The following is a 13,580-nucleotide window of genomic DNA, read 5'->3' as shown; positions in this document are numbered from 1 at the left end:
GGGAAGTTTGGACTATAATAAAATTCATCAAGATGATATGCACAACAATGTACAATCAGACGCTGTAAAGGTATCCCTTCAATCATCCCAATTATAACCAACAAACCAATAACCCAATAACCCCCGAGCAAAGAGCAAGTGACCATTTTCCGAGCAAACGATGCAATGCAAACACAACAGTAGAAACATAGAGTAGCCACTCCCAAAAGCCGGTGTAATCAAACCAATGTAAAGCAGTTTAAAAAAAGTTAAGGGAATTGTTCATAACCATAACCATAACCATAATTCATGCAATCGATGCAAAATCACACGCGACCAAACACAGTGCCCGGCCTAGAATCATTGCAGAGTTAGCAAGATAAGCAACACACCAAACCTGGAATTCCAAATCCACAACTCAACAACCAAAAGCTCACCATCGTCCAGGCGCAAACTCAGGAGCAGTATCCCATTCTTCGTCGACAGGCATATCGGCGACGACCCTGTCGGCAACCTCCCTCGCGTGGGCCACGACCCTCTCCATCTCGGCGTCCCGCTCGCGGCGGAAAATCACGAGCTCCTGCTCCGGAGTGAGTTCTGGTCGACAAGCCGCCTCGGGGCGTGTGTCGCTAGGATCAGGGCGGGGATTGTAGCGGCGGCGGTGGAGGTACATGCCGCCGGGCTTGTGGTTGGATAGCGTCAGATAGGCCGGGTTGATCGTCTGCGGCGGAGGCTCGATGCACTTGTATTCGTATTCTGACGAGCCCGGTCGGAAGGGGCTGATGGTGGGCTCTGGCGCCGGGATGATGGGCTGGAAGAGGTGGAGGTTCATGAGGATCTGGCTGGCTGGTACTGGGCCGCTAGGTCTGGCCGGGGCGGGAGGCTGAGACGGAGGAGCTGAAGGAGGAGTAATTGGGGGTGTAATAGGAGGAGCCAGCGAAAGAGCCATCGAAAGAGCAATCGAAGGAGCCATGGAAGGGGCCACCGGGGTCCCCAAATGAGGTACCATAGTAGGTGCCATCGGGGTTGCTGTCGGGCCCTGGAAAGAAACAGTCTGGGGGTCCGCCGAGGGTGCCGCGTGAGCGACAGCCAAAGGCGTCACAGGAGGGGTCTGAGGAGAGACCTTGAGAGGAACTGCTGAAGGCGCCGTGGGAGGTACCGAGTGGACGACCATCGGACGAGCCGGGCGAGGCGCCGCAGGAGGAGGAGCCGTAGGAGCCCAGGAAAGAACATCCAGTGGGACCGCCGAATGGACCACAGGATGAGGCCGAGAAAAAGCCGTAGGATGGACCTCTTGATAGACCATGAGAGGGGTTTCTTGACAGACCATGGGAAAGTCCTCTTGATAGACCATGGGAGATTTCTGTTGACAGACCGCGAGAGGGGCCGAAAAAGGCACCACAGGATGAGCCCAAGGAGGGACCATGGGAGAAGCTCCATGATGAGAAATCCTAGGGTCCTCTGAACGAACCACAAGAGGTGCCGAGGGAGTGATAGCCTGAGGGCACTCTGGATGAACCGCAGAAGGTACCAAGAGAGTGATAACCTGAGGACGCTTCACTGACCCGGCTGGAAGGCCGTCATTGCGAGGTCGACCGCGCGGCCTGCCGCTCGAGGCCTTGGGAACGGAGCCGGCTGGTTTGCCATCGCGGCGAGGGCGGCCGACGGGGCGCTTTGGTAGGCTATCAAAGACCGCCATTGGGAAAATAGCGGAGGAGGAATGCGGCCAGTATATGATAGACAAGGGCTGATGAGGTCAGAGAAAAAAAGAGGTGGTAAAGGAATTTGAGATATGGTCCAGTGAAGAAAAGAATAAGAATCTGGGGATAGACTAGAATAGAAGAGAGGAGGGCAGATAGGCTAGACTTGATAAACATGATATAGGGCGGGACGTGTAAGTCCAAGTCTGCTTGTTTTTTTCTGTATTTGAGTGGTAATGGATCTGGAGTCTTGATGTGCGGAAACAATGTTGAGGGCATAGGGTTGCTACGGTCCCAGGAAAAAAGCCAGGGAGAGAGCGACCCCTTTATACCAGATAAACAACAGCTCAGATCAGAACGCGTATTAGATACTTGCACACCGGTCGTATACTGCAGCATATTCCCACGGTGTAGAACTATAAAGTTCAATTTACCAACTATTAGGGGCTGGTGACCAGACGCTGCATACAAATCCGATGCTGCAAAAAGGGGCTCAGTATGGACGACACGCGGTGAGTATATACTAACTTGGGTATTTTCTCATCCCTAACTGTAGTCTAGCCCACCGGTCAAGCAAGTGATTAGGTCCCGAAAGCTAAAATATCATGTCATAACTACAGGATGCGAAAATCCAAGATTTGTTTTGGATCGTGGTTACCAGAACAACCAGAGAAAAGTACAACCGGTCAAGAGATCTTGTGCGCCGGACGCGCTACTCAAATCAGAGGCTGGCATAATTTCTTGAGCTGATTAAGCTTACATTAAAGATTCGGGTACTGCCGGACCATTGAATCACTACTGGCTAAGTAGATTATGTCGAGGGAAGGGTTGGTGTAATATTTCCAAGAACTTTCTCAAAAAACGGGACAGTATGACAGAAGGAACTTTCCAGGGATTGAAACTTCAAAAAGTATTACTAGCCAAAGAGGTACTACCTCTTCCAGGTCATACCACCACCTAAGGTACTTGTTCTAATCTCGACCTGACGACTACAAAGCGAGCTGACTGTCAAAGTAACCCAGCTGAGGCCTCCCGTCAAGCCGGGATTTTGTGGAACTTACAGACCGAATAAATACCTTCATATCACTGTGAGTTCGGTCGCCCTCCATCGATATGAATTTGATCGATCTGATGCCAGTTGCGGACTAGGTTTAGAAGTCTTCGCAAGGACAAACCCATGCGCTCTCGCCGCACCCACTCAGGTCAGCTCCAAACATCGGCATCGATTAATACCTCATTACATCAAAGTCAAAGTACAGATAAATCAAGTGGAAGGGAAGTCTAAAGATTATTGGTGAATAGAGGGACAGTCATTCAAGCAAGCAGGTGTCAGGCGTGATTAAGGTCGTCTATTGTCGTTTCTTGCAATGCTGCAGATATGTCGATAATCTTTTCCCCGAGGTCCATCTCCTCGTCCCGGGATACATGATATTGTACAGTTGATGGTAGTGTGTGGTTTTGTCGGTGATGGTACAGCGCTTTCGTTGACCGCGCGAACTCCCTATCTTCTCCGTCTTGCTCCCCTGTTCTCCACCTCGCGTTTAAACCGCTCCAATCGTTATGGTTGATTGAGTTTACCATTGCCTACAGGGTACGTTAGCCCCGACTGTTCGGATTTTTTGTTTGAGCAGATTTAGGTATCAAAGTTTGCGATCAAACGTACGGGTCAAAGTACTCGCCGAACGAGCTGGCCAAGAAGGCAACACCAACCTAGAGCCAAGTTAGCATACATCCAAAGACTTCAAGGGGAAAAAAGAGTCGGCAATTCCACTCAGCTCGATGGGCCAATACATACACCAAAGGCAGCGACGCTGCGCACAACAGAAGCGTACTCGGGCGCGGTGATGAAGTCGTATGTCGCGCCAACAACACCACGGGGCTGGGCTGGCCTCGAGCGGCCGCCAGCGGGCTGAACACGAACAACCTTGGGGGGCATTTTGACTAGTGGTTGTTTATAAATTTGGGGGAAGATGTCGTTCGACGGGCGGTGTTGGTGGTCGTGACGGTCGAGATGGGCTTGATTAAAGAGGTAGTTGGTATGCAGTGGATGCTTGTGTTGCGCTTCGCAAAATTCCATCAATGGATCCAGTGTCAACGTCAAAGCTGGGCGCGCTAATTTTCTTATCGTGCTTTTATCGGCTTCAATGGATAATCTAGGGTTGGGGTTATGGTGTGTTACCTTGCCTTCTGGGTGGGGCGAATTGATTCCGTCAGCGGGGCATGTTCCCCAGCCCAGCCCAGCTTACGTCTCTTACTTGTATGCAGCAGTCACTTGATCTCCAGCTTTTGCCTCGTCTTTCACATATACCTGTCAGCTTGGCCTTTGCAGGTAAAAGAAAATCCAAATATTTAGGTAGTGATCTGGATGTCCAGAAAAAAAAGCACTGCAAAAGAAACCCGAGGCTCTTAGCTCTCAAAAAGCGCGAGTTACTTCATCAACAGCTTCCATCCCTGGACTGGGTAACAATAACATCAAGCCTGACTTGGTCACTTTCGAAGTCTACCAAACTAACAAGATATCTCAAAAATGGCCGACGATACACAATTTCAAACAATCTTCAAGCAGGAAGAAGAACCTCAACAGTCAATAACCTTTGATTTCACTCAAGATACTCAAGAACAGAAATCGTTAACCTTTGACTTCTCAGAGGATTCACATCAAACGCCAGTAAAAGAGGAGCCGCGGACAGAATCAGAGCATCAGCAATCAGAGCAACCACAAGCCGCATCCCCGCGGCAACCACACCAGAACTCAAGCAGACCAGGTGGTTTCTTCCCTTCATCCACCACTCTCCCTTCCCCAGCCCCAAGCAACCAATCCCGCCTACCCCTGGACCTACCCCACCCACGGGCAACTGCCCTTCGCCCTGGCTCCGTTAAGGAAGACAATCTCCGGCGGTTCGTCGAGCAGCGCATCATGCACATCAACCGACGTTACGTCAAAAAGTTTGGTATCCCAGACCCAAACGACGAGGTGGCGGGCTACCAATCTATCAGCGAGCTGTGCCGTGATCTCGACTCGGTCATCAACATGCTCTGGCTGTCAGGCACTCCGGGGATACAGATTCCATATTTTCTCAACATAGCCCATGAGCTGACTACCTGGATCGACTCATTCCCGCCCAGCCCGGCCGCCATGCTTGGCACGCTGGCCAGGCTGGATCACTGTCTCGCCAGTCTGATCGCCGGCAGGGACATTCAGACGGATGAGGACCTGCCCGGATTCGTCGTGCTTCCCGGTGGGACGGGGGCCCGGCTGGGTGGCATGAGCCGCACCGACATGGTGCGCTGTAGGAGCATTGTGGAGCAGACACGGTTACTCGTTGTCGACGTTATGAGTCGGAACCCGGAGGCGGAAGGGATGGAGATTGTTGAGGAAGTCACCGAGACCGAGGCCGAGACGACAGACGGTGAGGGCCGGTCGGGGAGGTTTGGTGGTGGTGGTTATGGAGATGACGAAGACGACGCCATCCACTTGGCTGCCGCAAAGGTCTATGAGAATACGCTGATACAACTTGGGAACACCCTCGGGCAGGGGCCAATTGCCTGAGTGGTTGACTGCTCCTTACAAAGTCTGGTGCCGTAGTTTTACCAAAATAGTGGCATTAACCCAGTAAGGGATCATTTTGGTCCGCATGTTGTAACGATGATCTTGGGGCACAGCCTGTCGACTACCGATGCCCTGTAGAGTATGGTCCCATTTGCGATTGTTCCATGCTCTTTAAGTGGACCTGGCCCCAAGATGTGGGTCCTAGACTGACATGGATCACGCATTCTATTTAGGCCAATTCCTCCCTCAATCCCAACTACGTAAGGTACCTATATGCCCAGGTTGGTTGTCTAGAGGTAGGTACGTTAGGTATGCGTCGACTCGCGACCTCATTTGGTTCTTTTGTTATGTGAAAACAACCGTTATATGGCTTCCCTTCTTCGGCGGCTGGTCTGGCCTAGCCGGGCATGGAAGCCTCTGACGTTCGCCAGCTCGAATTTCGCACGGATCCCACTGGATGAGAAGATAGAAGAGGAGCTCTTCCCAGACTACAATGCATCTCGCTACTTCCCTGTCCTTATAGGACAAGTCCTTAGGGATCGCTATCAGATTGTCGGCAAGCTGGGCTTTGGGGCCAGCTCAACCGTGTGGCTGGCGCGCGACCTAGAGTAAGGAAGCTTTCATGTGCCAGATTACCCTAGTCGCCAGCACCGGTATCCGCGACGCGCGCTAACTAACGCGAGTGTAGGGACCGCCGGCACGTGGCACTGAAGCTTTTTATACACTCGGCCGCTATGGGTGAACAGCTGGATCACGAGATCGAAATGTACAGACGAATCTCTAGCTCTTCTTCAAAACATCCCGGTCGCGGTGCTGTCAGGCAACTTCTTGACTCATTCGAAGTTGCTGGACCAGACGGATCCCACCGATGTCTGGTTCATCCTCCATTAGGGGAGAGCGTCTTAACTTTTCTGCACCGCAACCCGGCAAAGAAACTACCCGCACCAGTGCTTGCTTTTATTTTGCGCCGCCTCTTTCTTGCTTTGGACTTTTTACACACAGAATGTCAGATTATACACACAGGTATGTAGGATGGTCTATCGTTTCTTTGCGCTCTTGTGACTCAGCACCAGGAAGTGATACTGAACTGCTCCGGACTAGATATAAAAGCAGACAACATCATGTTCGGCATCCAGGATGAGTCGGTTTTCACTGCATTTGAGGAGCAAGAGATGCTCGAGCCATCTCCGCGAAAGACAATGGACGGACGTACCATCTATCTTTCACGCGAGCTGCGAATGCCACCAAGGACATGGGGCGCACCTGTACTCTGTGACTTTGGCTCGGCCGCTTCCGGCGATGTTGAGCATTTCGAGGACGTACAGCCCGATATTTACAGGGCACCCGAGGTCATTTTAGAAGCGCCGTGGTCTTATCAGATTGATATATGGAACACCGGTTGCATGGTATGGATTCAACCCGAAACGAAACTTTGGAGATATCAGATCTGAGAGCTGAACAGGCGTCTTTATTATTATTCGCAGATATGGGACCTTTTCGAAGGCGGCCACTTGTTCACGGGACATGACCCGGAGCATCAGACATACCGCAGCCGAGCGCACCTTGCTGAGATGATCGCACTACTTGGACCACCTCCAAAATCGCTACTGGAGTCGGGCAGATCGACTAGCAAGTTCTTTACAGACACTGGTAAGTTGCTACTTGTGATTGCTTGGCTGTCAACTCTCCAATTCCTTGCTGACAAGATTCGATATAGGTGATTTTCGCACAGATTTTGCACTCCCGGATAATACATCATTAGTAGACAGAGAAGCCAGCCTGGAGGGTGACAGTCGGGAGAGATTCCTAGCCATGATGGGCAAGATGCTTCTTTGGGAAGCTTCAAAGCGCTCCTCGGCAAAAGAGCTGGCCGATGACGAATGGATCAGGGAATATATGTAGAGACGGAAGTCTGCACAGTCATAATTCTGATTGCGTTCAACTAAACATCACAAAGCCCATCGCAGGTTGATGGTGTTGGGCCATACCATTATCAAGGATGCGGCTTAGCCCCAGAATGAAAGAAGCCACCACCTGCGGGACTAATTTTTTTTTTAAAAAAAAAAAAAAAAAAAAAAAAACAGCACGGATCATCAAATGCTCATTGCAACTTGGCTTCTGACCTTGAAAAGAAAACTACACCCCCAGATTTGCAACGATCAAGCACGTCTGCCGCGTTGCATATTGGTATCTGGTGAAACTCTGACAGGATATCGACGATCTGGAAACCCCTGAGAAGATGATTTTGCATGTATTATGAAGGAAATTGCAAGCATCTTACTCTTCTCGATTAATCATGACAAGGAGAAAAACATCCGATTCGGCCATGCAGGAGCACAAAAGCAGATGCCGTCCTCAACCGAGACGCCACATCGAGGACAATACTAAGTGGACCCCTCGACCCCGGCGGTGGGACCAGGGTGTGTATATGACTGCGGCTGCAAACGCAGCTCTAAGCGGCCTTGAGGAACAATATAAAGATGGCCCCCCCCCCCNCCCCCCCAAACTTTAGTCTCCTAGTGGCGGAATTCTGGGCCGCTGCGCTCAATATCGCAAATCTCGGCAGACCAAGAACAATACCAAGATGTTCGCAGCAACGACTAGGTGCTTATATTATCACTATCCGTCGGTGCCACTTTCGTCCCTTGTCTCTTTTTCAGTAGCAAACTTTTTGTTATCCGGTCTCTTTTATTTTTTTCTGGGCCCATTTCATTGACATTGTTCACCTGAAAGCCACTTGCTGATTGCAGACGGATGCAGCAGCTTTCAGCCAAGGGCGATGCAATCATACACAGCAAAAGCTATGGCTTTCGTCGTGTCTGTGTATAGGACAGGTCATAAACATGATATATGATGATAGTGGAGAAAATGTGCGAGGTGGTGATAGTGTGATTATATCTTTTTGATGTCTCCTCTGGCCTTACTATTCTTCATTCCTGATTATAATCGCTGCCATTTCCAAGCTTGTTATTATACTTGTTCAAGTTTCCCACCTTTCTCGGAAGCACCTTGACCATTGTTATCAGTCTTGGAACGCTCCAAGCATCGTGGTTCAAAGAGACGGCTTCTTTGACGCTATCAAGACTCTTCATGAGGTTTCCTCCATGATTCTACACAACCTTTAATAACGAATATTCTTCATTTTCTAAAAGATATCAGACAAAACAGCTTTTCAAAGCTTCCTGACATTGTTTAACTCGATATTTTCCTCCTTTCTGTCACCAAAAGAAGCCTCCTTCACCATCATGGACCAAACACTATCAGCAACCGGCACGGTCACTAGCCCACCTGGACCGTCCCTGACTGTCGACCCTCGCCTTCAGACCATCACGATACTCACACCCTCCCTGATGGGGCAAGGATTCGAAGAAGTGCAAACGACGCCGGCAGAGATATCCGACGTGTACTTCCTCGCCTTCAACACCGTCATCGGCTACAGCACCCAGATAGGAGCCTGCTTCATCATGCTCCTGGTGCTGCTGACCATGACGGCCAAGGCTCGCTTTGCCCGCATCCCCACCATCATCAACACGGCCGCGCTCGTCGTGTCGATCATCCGCTGCACACTCCTCGTCGTCTTCTTCACCTCGACCATGATGGAGTTCTACACCGTCTTCAGCAACGACTTTTCCTACGTCCACCCAAACGACGTCCGGCGTTCGGTGGCCGCTACCGTCTTTGCGCCCCTGCAGCTCGCCCTCGTCGAGGCCGCACTGATCGTTCAGGCGTGGGCCATGGTCGAGCTGTGGCCGCGCACTTGGAAGTTCAGCGGAATCGCCTTCTCCCTGCTGCTGGCTACCGTCACCGTGGCTTTCAAGTGCGCATCGGCCGCCATCACGATCAAGAGCACCCTGGAGCCGTTGGATCCACGTCCGTATCTGTGGATCAGGCAGACCGATCTGGCTTTTACTACGGCCATGGTCACTTGGTTCTGCTTCTTGTTCAACATCCGTCTCGTCCTGCACATGTGGCAAAACAGAAGCATCTTGCCGACGGTCAAGGGGCTGAGCCCGATGGAGGTTCTGGTCATGGCAAATGGCTTGTTGATGGTGTTTCCTGGTAGGTTTTTATTTTTCCTCACTGTTTTTGATATTTTCACCGTCACAACCACAAAACCCATAACAAAACAGACTAATCTGACACTTCCCCCTTCCCCCCCTTCCCAAAAAAAGTCCTCTTCGCCGGCCTCTACTACGGCAACTTTGGCCAATTCGAATCCGCCTCTCTCACAATCACCTCGGTCGTCCTCGTCCTCCCGCTCGGCACCCTCGTGGCCCAGCGCCTCGCCGTCAACAACACGGTGGCCGGCTCGACGGCCAACACGGACATGGACGACAAGCTCGCCTTCCTGGGCAACGCCACGAACGTCACCTCCTCTGCGGGGGGCTTCGCCGGCAGCTCGTCCTCGGCCACCCGCTCCAGGCTGGCGTCTCCCAGACAGCATTCCCAGCTCAGCACCAGCGTCTCGGCGGGCAAGCCGCGCGTCGACCCCATCGACCTCGAGCTGCAGCGCATTGACGACGACGATGATAGTTATGACAGGTCCGGTAGCGCGGGTGGTGTGAGGGTCGAGAGGAGCATTGAGAGGAGGGAGGAGAGGCTCTAATAGGACCTTTTTTTGGGAAACCTACCTCCTTTATTTGAGATTGGGTGTTTTTGCTTTTCCTTTTTTTTTGAGTTTGGCATCGCCGCGTTGCGGTACTGTTTGGGATGGACCATCCTTTTATTGGTGTTTAATTCCTATCAATGTGTTTGTCGTCTCCCTATGCTTCTGCGACAAGGGAGACTTTGACGTGCAGGGCGTTCTTGGTGTTTTCTCTTTGCCAATCTTGACCTGTATATACTTTCCTAGCTTTCTTATGTTTTGTTCTTTGAGACGTCGGCGCTTTAAATAATCAACCCCAGACTGGTCTACTTTCTTCCCTGCAGAGAACATCTCGTCACTAGCTCCCAAATCAAGTAACTTGCCTTGGTCTTCTCAAAGGCCCTACCCCTGAGATGGAATCATGGTCGGGTTGAGCAGAGCAGCCTCGGACTTAAATCGAGATTCACTAAAATATTTGCACAACGCTCACAGCGATCAACTATTTTCTGTTTCCAAGACGACTTCATGTTGATATTGATCCAAAATCATCCCGATCAGGGATACGTCTGGTCTTCTGTCTCTTGTTAAGGGGACGAATCAGGGGCAAAAGCAAGATAACCCTGAAAAGAGATTCGGAAAAGCAACGACAGAGACGGACCGGGGCACACACACACACAAAAGGTCGGTAAATCAGTAATTACAAATCCCGCCCCCTTCACCCTCCATGGTCCACATACCGGCAAGGCCATTGACCTGCACGACCTCCTCGTCGGCACCGTCGTCCTTTCCGAGGAAAAAGTCCCCGCTTCCGGGGACCTTGCCACTGCCGCGCTTCATAAACTTTCTCGTCCAGGTCTCGACGGCCGGCTCACCCGTCTCGTCGCGCGCCTGCTTGAGGAACGCAATGAGCGCCGTGCCACCGGTACCCTTGAGCTGGTCCTTCTTCCCCGCGTCGCCCCCCGAGGTGTCGAGCGCGATGCCCTTCGGCCCGCGCGACACGGGTGTCGCAAGGTTGACCTTGGAGGTGTTGTTCCTGGCGGCCTCGGGGCTGCGGCTCCGGCCCCGCATCGCCTCGCGCGACGGCACGACTATGTACCGGGCCACGATGGCGATGTGGCGGTCGCGCAGGGCGCGCAGCATGGCCAGGCACGCGTCGTAGGCCAGCGCGAGCGGCTTGTTGGTCGCCGCCCGCGCCTCGACAAACGGCCGGATGTTGGCCACCGACGACACGGCGCCCAGGAACCGCGCGTGTCCGCCCGGCATGTACCGCCGCATCTCCATGATGAAGTTGTGCTGAGGAGCGCCTTCGGGCCGCCCGCGCTGCTCTTGCTGCTGCTGCTGATCACCAGAGGTCTTCTTCTCGCCGGTTGGTCGGTGTTCGATGCCCAAGACTATATCAAAGAACTGAATGATGCTGCTCTGGGCGTTGCTGCCGCCGCTGTACTGACGATACGACTCTGTGCCGGAGCCGTCCTCGTAGATGACGCCGTTTGGCAGACCGGCGTCTGCCATGTTCTTGCTGCCGGCCAGGAAGGGCCGGACGCGGTGGTAGAAAATGTGTGGATCGCAGTTCTCGTGCATGCGCTGCAGCAGGTTGCCCAGGTCGTCGATGCGCTCGGCAAAAGCAACCAGACAGGACGTGACGGTGTCGGCGTCGCCGTCCCTGGCGGCCTGGATGGCCTTAAGCATCAGGGGGATGGTGGCAGCGCCTCGGGCCTCGATGGCGACCGACACCAGATAAAACCACGACTCGTCGATGGAGCCAGTAAAGGTGCTAAGGGTGGCGAGGTTCTCGAGGTCATCAATTCCCTCGTCGACAAACAGCGGCTTAAAGTTCCACAGACAGACGGCGGCGTATGTGGCGACGGGGGCGACGTCTAGACGCTCCGCTACCTGAAGCAGAGGCACCGAGATAGAGGCCGGCAGGCGGTCCGAGGGGCTGTCACCGCCCCAGATGTAGCCGTGGGCCATGAAGCATAGGATCGAGTAGGCCCTCCGCCACTCCGCGTCATGTTCCAGACCGATGGTGGAGAGGACCGGCAGGCGGTCGACGACGGGCCTCAGGCGCTTGCTAAGAATGAGTGCTTGCAGGTTGGCGGCCACGGCTTCCCACTTGTTGTAGTATGGGTCCGGGAGTCTCGACAAGGGTAGGACCTCAGGGAGGAACCCACTGGTGGGTGAGACTCCATAGTCGGAGAGTTTAGGAAGCGGGGGAAGCATTACCGGTGGGGGATCAAAGCCTCGGTGAACAAGTTTTGCGGGAGGATGAAACGGTAAGTCGACGACGATGCGGTGCGTATGTTTCTGTATTCCAAGAAACTTGACAAACTGCCAGAATACTCGAGTAAAGAAATATGTCTTTTTATCTCCTTCTTGGGGCGATTGGCTATTATATACGGGTAACCGGGTTTGGCTGGCTGGTAAACATGTAGACTTTTTTTTTGAGGGACGCGAGTGGAAATCAAGGTTAAGAAACGGTAACAGAACAGAGTCAAGTATTGGAGCGAGATGATCAAGTCCTGACGCAAGGAGTATACAGAATGATTCTGTGATACTCCTCAGCCGTGCGAGATCTCGATAGGGCCGATATCATGAGTTTGTGGGTTGACAAATAGTAAACACGTTGTGGTGTTGTGGAGGATGCACAGTTGTTGTGGGAAGAGGTCAAGGAGTAGTAGAGCTAGAAAAGAGATGGAGGGGCAGTTGACTTTTAAAAGACTCTTTTCTGCAGAGACTAATTAATTTTTTTCTACAATGTAATGCCGCATGCAAGTAATTAAGAGGACCCTGAAAAAGGATGACCAATTCAAACATCAGATGCGCCACTTCTTGATTCGATGTTACCATGACGTTCCACAATTCTCGCACACCTCTTTGTTTACCTAGTTGTTGTGCAGCTTACGGTCTTGTTCAAGTCCGTTGTCCGTACGGCGAGCGAGGAATTCAGTTGGAGTAGACAAATCCATGAAGCTTACGAATCGCCATGGTCGCGGTTATTAGGAATTTAGACCAAGGATGTCGTAGATTAGACTGAAATGGACTAGACAGAAGTCCCATGTAGGTAAAGTAGATGCCTAGACTAGTAGGTAAATAGAAAGAAAAGCGAACCTGCCATAAATCGTTTCGTTTCGTCATTTGACGGAACAAGAGGGAAAACTCGGAAACTACGCCAAGAAATCAACTGCGATCGAGCCCCGGCAAGTGCACACCACCTTTTCCCTCCGTAACAGGCGCCCGGCCTCTCCGAATACGGAGTCAGGTTTTGTTTTATCATCTTTGTCTTGACCCTCAAGGTAACGGTGTGTACATACCTTGGCAGCAGAATAGAATGAACTGGATAGGCTGCCCAGAGGTCGATGAATCAATGGACGCCGATCATATATTAAATCAATTCCTTTTACCCTCGGTTATGATAGCGATTAATACTATTGCTACAGATATCAAACCTCATTCATAATGTAGTGGGGTTGTGACGGTGCGCTCGTCGCAACATGGCTGACCCTAGTTCTGGCTTAGTTCTACAGTAGTAGCTCATGTGTACCGTACCGGTGAGGTGTATCGGTTGTTTGTCCCAAGGCTTTTTTTTTTTTTTTTTTTTTTTTTTTTTTGGGGGGGGGGGGGGGGGTTTTCTGGACACTTGACGGTTTTTTTTTCGCTCCGATCGGACGAATGGCTTTTTGTCGGTCGTTTCGACAACAATACAACAATACAGGTACGCTACCTAGTTAAATAATCTTTTGTGGTGTTGAATGCACGTGTTTAATGC

General features: G+C 51.8%; 6 protein-coding genes across 6 annotated transcripts; 3 read left to right on the top strand and 3 right to left on the bottom strand.

Moving 5' to 3' along the window:
- Nucleotides 1-305: 305 nt before the first annotated feature.
- Nucleotides 306-1,678, bottom strand: PgNI_02889 (uncharacterized protein; the record flags this gene model as incomplete). Its single annotated transcript, XM_031122946.1, has 3 exons — nucleotides 306-333; nucleotides 417-1,018; nucleotides 1,526-1,678. The coding sequence occupies 3 exons, from the start codon at nucleotides 1,676-1,678 to the stop codon at nucleotides 306-308; spliced, it is 783 nt and encodes a 260-aa protein (XP_030984041.1).
- A 1,324-nt stretch (nucleotides 1,679-3,002) lies between these two features.
- Nucleotides 3,003-3,754, bottom strand: PgNI_02888 (uncharacterized protein). The gene is made up of 3 exons (XM_031122945.1): nucleotides 3,475-3,754; nucleotides 3,343-3,389; nucleotides 3,003-3,263 (listed from the first exon to the last, which is right to left on the bottom strand). Exons 1-3 carry the CDS (start codon nucleotides 3,613-3,615, stop codon nucleotides 3,254-3,256), a joined length of 198 nt encoding a protein of 65 aa, XP_030984042.1. The 5' UTR covers nucleotides 3,616-3,754; the 3' UTR covers nucleotides 3,003-3,253.
- A 452-nt stretch (nucleotides 3,755-4,206) lies between these two features.
- On the top strand, nucleotides 4,207-5,229 carry PgNI_02887 (uncharacterized protein; the record flags this gene model as incomplete). Its single annotated transcript, XM_031122944.1, has 1 exon — nucleotides 4,207-5,229. The coding sequence occupies one exon, from the start codon at nucleotides 4,207-4,209 to the stop codon at nucleotides 5,227-5,229; it is 1,023 nt and encodes a 340-aa protein (XP_030984035.1).
- A 264-nt stretch (nucleotides 5,230-5,493) lies between these two features.
- On the top strand, nucleotides 5,494-7,294 carry PgNI_02886 (uncharacterized protein). The gene is made up of 5 exons (XM_031122943.1): nucleotides 5,494-5,837; nucleotides 5,918-6,252; nucleotides 6,331-6,635; nucleotides 6,714-6,879; nucleotides 6,947-7,294. Exons 1-5 carry the CDS (start codon nucleotides 5,596-5,598, stop codon nucleotides 7,129-7,131), a joined length of 1,233 nt encoding a protein of 410 aa, XP_030984036.1. The 5' UTR covers nucleotides 5,494-5,595; the 3' UTR covers nucleotides 7,132-7,294.
- Nucleotides 7,295-8,474: 1,180 nt separating this feature from the next.
- On the top strand, nucleotides 8,475-9,835 carry PgNI_02885 (uncharacterized protein; the record flags this gene model as incomplete). Its single annotated transcript, XM_031122942.1, has 2 exons — nucleotides 8,475-9,288; nucleotides 9,402-9,835. 2 exons carry the CDS (start codon nucleotides 8,475-8,477, stop codon nucleotides 9,833-9,835), a joined length of 1,248 nt encoding a protein of 415 aa, XP_030984033.1.
- A 669-nt stretch (nucleotides 9,836-10,504) lies between these two features.
- Nucleotides 10,505-12,034, bottom strand: PgNI_02884 (uncharacterized protein; the record flags this gene model as incomplete). Its single annotated transcript, XM_031122941.1, has 1 exon — nucleotides 10,505-12,034. One exon carries the CDS (start codon nucleotides 12,032-12,034, stop codon nucleotides 10,505-10,507), a length of 1,530 nt encoding a protein of 509 aa, XP_030984034.1.
- Nucleotides 12,035-13,580: the final 1,546 nt, after the last annotated feature.

This window comes from Pyricularia grisea, assembly GCF_004355905.1.
Source record: "Pyricularia grisea strain NI907 chromosome Unknown Pyricularia_grisea_NI907_Scaffold_2, whole genome shotgun sequence".
Lineage (NCBI taxonomy): Eukaryota > Fungi > Ascomycota > Sordariomycetes > Magnaporthales > Pyriculariaceae > Pyricularia > Pyricularia grisea.
The sequence above is the reverse complement of the archived record's forward strand: the minus strand, read 5'-3'. Positions and strand labels throughout refer to the sequence as shown.

Bases quoted from the DNA above. Each gene is read 5' to 3' on its own strand.
- PgNI_02886 (XM_031122943.1), top strand. From the start codon at position 5,596: ATGGCTTCCCTTCTTCGGCGGCTGGTCTGGCCTAGCCGGGCATGGAAG. The intron at 5,838-5,917 runs GTAAGGAAGCTT...ACGCGAGTGTAG, and splicing joins TGGCTGGCGCGCGACCTAGA to GGACCGCCGGCACGTGGCAC. The intron at 6,253-6,330 runs GTATGTAGGATG...GCTCCGGACTAG, and splicing joins ATGTCAGATTATACACACAG to ATATAAAAGCAGACAACATC.
- PgNI_02888 (XM_031122945.1), bottom strand. From the start codon at position 3,615: ATGCCCCCCAAGGTTGTTCGTGTTCAGCCCGCTGGCGGCCGCTCGAGG. The intron at 3,390-3,474 runs GTATGTATTGGC...ACTTGGCTCTAG, and splicing joins GCAGCGTCGCTGCCTTTGGT to GTTGGTGTTGCCTTCTTGGC.